This window comes from Salvelinus namaycush, chromosome 29 (genome assembly GCF_016432855.1).
Source record: "Salvelinus namaycush isolate Seneca chromosome 29, SaNama_1.0, whole genome shotgun sequence".
Taxonomy (NCBI): domain Eukaryota; kingdom Metazoa; phylum Chordata; class Actinopteri; order Salmoniformes; family Salmonidae; genus Salvelinus; species Salvelinus namaycush.
Genome location: NC_052335.1, coordinates 36,686,680 through 36,691,496, shown reverse-complemented (window position 1 = coordinate 36,691,496; position 4,817 = coordinate 36,686,680). Strand labels below are relative to the sequence as shown.

The window sequence follows — 4,817 nt, the reverse complement described above, 5'->3', positions numbered from 1 at the left end:
CAAATGAGACAATCCTGAACATGTTGATCAAGTTGGCTTTCCCTAGGTTTTGGAAAACTGCCACCTACTTCTCACTGGTGTATTTTGTGGTATCCTGTCTGGCTTTCTGTATTTCCTCCCGGCTAGCACAAAACTCTTCATAGAGTTGGTCCATACTGACCGTCTCTGTCATTTTGAAGACAACCACCACCTGCTCCAGGTCAGTGAAGGAGAGCTACTCATAGAGGCCGATCAGTTTCACCATTACATGTTCTGCTGAGAAATTAAACCACTTGTCAATGTATGTAATGATAGTGTCATAGAACGTCCTGTTGCTGTTTGGACCTTTGTGCTGACAATTGTTTGTCCATCAGCTGCTTGGTCTACTCAGAAAAAAACTGTTCTGTTTCAGCTGAAGCATCTTAAATTGTTTACTTTTGGACTTCCTCGTAAACATCTGTGATGGAGAGTGCTGTTTCCTCCTGTTTTTTTACGAGTTGGTCATAAACACACCCCACGTTGTGGGAAAAGCACAGATAAATCTCAGCAGCTCCTGCTTTTTTACGAGTTGGTCATAAACACACCCCACGTTGTGGGAAAAGCACAGATAAATCTCAGCAGCTCCTGCTTTTTTACGAGTTGGTCATAAACACACCCCACGTTGTGGGAAAAGCACAGATAAATCTCAGCAACTCCTGCTTTTTTACGAGTTGGTCATAAACACACCCCACGTTGTGGGAAAAGCACAGATAAATCTCAGCAGCTCCTGTTTTTTCTTCATACTCAAAAATACTCTTCAGTGCCACAGGACAGGTCTCCCCCAGGGACCTGAAGTATGAGGTAAGAGCTGGCCAGCTTCGCAGGAGACGATCAACAGCTGGATGAAGAGAGAGCCATCGTGTGCAAACATGTCGCAGAATTTCACGCCACTCAATGTCAACAAATGCAACAAAAAAAAATGCACGCAGTTCCTCTCTTCGGGAAGTGGATACTGATAGGTGTCTGTAGATCTGTAAAACAATTGTCTCAATATCCACTGACCGCTGATCGCAGGCATTATGAGCTACGGGCAACTAGCTTTCAGAATCCGATTGTTGGCACTGCTCAATAACTGGTAAATGGAGAGGTGTTTTCCAAGTATGTCAGTTTCCGCAGTAGAAGTCACGAAGAATGCACCGATATTGCTAGCACCTTTAGCTAGCGTGGCCTTGTGCATTTCTGTGGATGCATGCTGAGTTAGGTCGTTCACCCCTCCATGGCCAATTGAGAATTCCCGACGCATAAAGTACAGAAAGCTTTCATCGGGTCACCACTGACGGCCTTAACACACATCTTTATTGCCTCACATTGTTTGTTGTAGCTGCACAGTCTTTTCTATTTTGCATGTTTATCCATATTTCCTTGATATGCCAAACCGACCGAAGAATAACAGAAATTACTTTGCAGGAATTGGCGCGTTTACACTATACTGTGATTGGATGAATATACGGGATGTGGGAGGTCCCGTATGGGACAAACCAATTTAGCCAAATATAAGGGACATCCCGGCTAATATGGGACAGTTGGCAACCCCACTCTAGCTAAACCTTAGACATCTATCTAACAGCTACCAGTAGACTAACAACTTGATTACATTCTTCTGGAAGTGTTAAACGCAGTGTTGTCTCTCAGTAGCCCAGTGTATTGTGTTTACACCACTGCTTCACTGAGATGGAAAACTGAGTTGACTAACTTCTCTTATTTCCTCTCCTCTCTGCAGCTCTCATCCTGTTGAACACCATCAGTAGCTGCCACCTTCAGTGAGGTCCTCTTAAGCTACTTCCACTGACTCCTGAACCCTCGTTGCCATGGAGAACATGAGTGAGCTCCAGAACCCGCTCCTGGACAAGAACAGCAAGCACGTCGTCAACGGTTACGGTGGCGACTTCCCTAACAACCAGTACCAGGAGAACATCATCAACTACTTAACCGGTGGCAACAGCGGAGAAGGAGGAGGTAACACTAACAACGGTACGGTGGCCCATGTGGGACACAACAACCCCAACGGCAAGACGAAAGCCCAACAACTCCTGGACGCCACCTCCCTCCATCTGGCCGTCGAGGCCTTCTACAGGCCTAACTTTATCCTGTACAAGGAGGAAGGGGGAGGAGGCGGCGGCGTCAAGGCCAAGGATTATAAGAGCGAGTGCTGCGAGACTACCTTCACAGAGAAGAAAGAGAAGGAGAGGGAGGCGTCTGTAGCAGTGGAGACCCCCGGCAGCACAGAGGACCCTCAGGCCAAGCTGCTGGAAGAAGGAGACAACGTGAAGATACAGACTGTCTCCTACGAGGTGGAGGAGGAGGAGTATGTGGATTACGAGGTAAGGAAAAGGAAACACTCGGTTGTATCCTCCCATAGTAGATTCAGAAGTAGATTTATGAGCAGGTACGTGAGCATGCACCTGGGGAATTGCTGGAAGTGTGATAACGGATTTGTGGTTTGGTAGAACGTAGAAACCGCTGTGCCTCCATCCTCTCTAGCTCCTGTGTGTGCTGGCTGGGGGAGCAGTGGGATTGGTTAGGATTGAGGGGTAGACCAGAGAAGAAGGTAGTGGATTGGGAAGTGGTGCAGAGAAGCAGGTACCAGGTTAGGCAGTAGAGCAGAGAAGCAGGTACCAGGTTAGGCAGTAGAACAGAGAAGCAGGTACCAGGTCAGGCAGTAGAGCAGAGAAGCAGGTACCAGGTTAGGCAGTAGAGCAGAGAAGCAGGTACCAGGTTAGGCAGTAGAGCAGAGAAGCAGGTAGCAGGTTAGGCAGTAGAACAGAGAAGCAGGTACAAGGTTAGGCAGTAGAGCAGAGAAGCAGGTACCAGGTTAGGCAGTAGAGCAGAGAAGCAGGTACAAGGTTAGGCAGTAGAGCAGAGAAGCAGGTACCAGGTTAGGCAGTAGAGCAGAGAAGCAGGTACAAGGTTAGGCAGTAGAGCAGAGAAGCAGGTACCAGGTTAGGCAGTAGAGCAGAGAAGCAGGTACCATGTTAGGCAGTAGAGCAGAGAAGCAGGTAGAAAGTTAGGCAGTAGAGCAGAGAAGCAGGTACCAGGTTAGGCAGTAGAACAGAGAAGCAGGTACAAGGTTAGGCAGTAGAGCAGAGAAGCAGGTACCAGGTTAGGCAGTAGAACAGAGAAGCAGGTACCATGTTAGGCAGTAGAGCAGAGAAGCAGGTACCAGGTTAGGCAGTAGAGCAGAGAAGCAGGTACAAGGTTAGGCAGTAGAGCAGAGAAGCAGGTACCAGGTTAGGCAGTAGAGCAGAGAAGCAGGTACCATGTTAGGCAGTAGAGCAGAGAAGCAGGTAGAAAGTTAGGCAGTAGAGCAGAGAAGCAGGTACCAGGTTAGGCAGTAGAACAGAGATGCAGGTACAATGTTAGGCAGTAGAGCAGAGAAGCAGGTACCAGGTTAGGCAGTAGAGCAGAGAAGCAGGTACAAGGTTAGGCAGTAGAGCAGAGAAGCAGGTACCAGGTTAGGCAGTAGAGCAGAGAAGCAGGTACCATGTTTAAGCAGTAGAGCAGAGAAGCAGGTAGAAAGTTAGGCAGTAGAGCAGAGAAGCAGGTACCAGGTTAGGCAGTAGAGCAGAGAAGCAGGTACCAGGTTAGGCAGTAGAACAGAGAAGCAGGTAGCAAGTTAGGCAGTAGAGCAGAGAAGCAGGTAGCAGGTTAGGCAGTAGAACAGAGAAGCAGGTACCAGGTTAGGCAGTAGAACAGAGAAGCAGGTAGCAGGTTAGGCAGTAGAACAGAGAAGCAGGTACCAGGTTAGGCAGTAGAATAGAGAAGCAGGTACCAGGTTAGGCAGTAGAACAGAGAAGCAGGTACCAGGTTAGGCAGTAGAACAGAGAAGCAGGTACCAGGTTAGGCAGTAGAATAGAGAAGCAGGTACCAGGTTAGGCAGTAGAATAGAGAAGCAGGTAGTAGGGATGTTGTAATGTTTTACAGTAAGGAAAGTAGTAATGTGAAGTATATTACAGCATCTCTGCTGTAAAGCAACATTACAGTATGAAGCTAGCAACTCTGGTGGCAGGATAATGCTGTAAATTTACAGTGAAATTCTTCCTGAAACCTAAAAGAAAAATAATACATTTGTACATATATACAGTACCAGTCAAATGTTTGGACACAACTACATTTTCTTTATTTTTACTATTTTCTACATTGTAGAATAATAGTGAAGACATAAAAAACCATGAAATGTCACATTTGGAATCGTGTACTAACCAAAAAATATTTATATTTGAGATTCTTCAACGTGGCCACCCTTTGCCTTGACAGCTTTTCACACTCTTGGCATTCCCTCAACCAGCTTCATGAGGTAGTCACCTGGAATACATTTCAATTAACAGGTGTGCATTGTTAAAAGTTAATTTGTGGAACTTCTTTCCTTCTTAAACTTCTTATGGCTAGCGGAACCCCTCGACAACATTCCGCTGAAAAGACAGGGCGCAAAATTACAAATATTTTTTTGAAATATGTAACTTTCATACAAGGGCAATACACCAAATTAAAGCTTAACTTCTTGTTAATGTGTTTGAGCCAATCAGTTGTGTTGTGACAAGGTAGGGGTGGTAAACAGAAGATAGCCCTATTTGGTAAAAGACGAAGTCCATATTAAGTCAAGAACAGCTCACATAAGCAAAGAGAAACGACACTCCATCATTACTTTAAGACATGAAGGTCAGTCAATCTGGAAGATTTCTTAAAGTGCAGTTGCATAAACCATCAAGCGCTATGATGAAACTGGCTCTCATGAGGACCACCACAGGAAAGGAAGACCCAGAGTTACCTCTGCTGCAGAGGATAAGTTCATCAGAGTTACC

General features: G+C 46.1%; 1 protein-coding gene across 1 annotated transcript in view; it reads left to right on the top strand.

The window, feature by feature from the left end:
• The first annotated feature begins 1,826 nt into the window (after positions 1-1,826).
• The window catches only part of LOC120024272 (synapse differentiation-inducing gene protein 1-like), a 74,936-nt gene continuing 71,945 nt past the window's right edge, over positions 1,827-4,817 (top strand). Inside the window, exon 1 of the mRNA XM_038968468.1 lies at positions 1,827-2,339. Coding sequence (XP_038824396.1) covers positions 1,827-2,339 — 513 coding nt within the window. The remainder of the gene's footprint in view (positions 2,340-4,817) is intronic.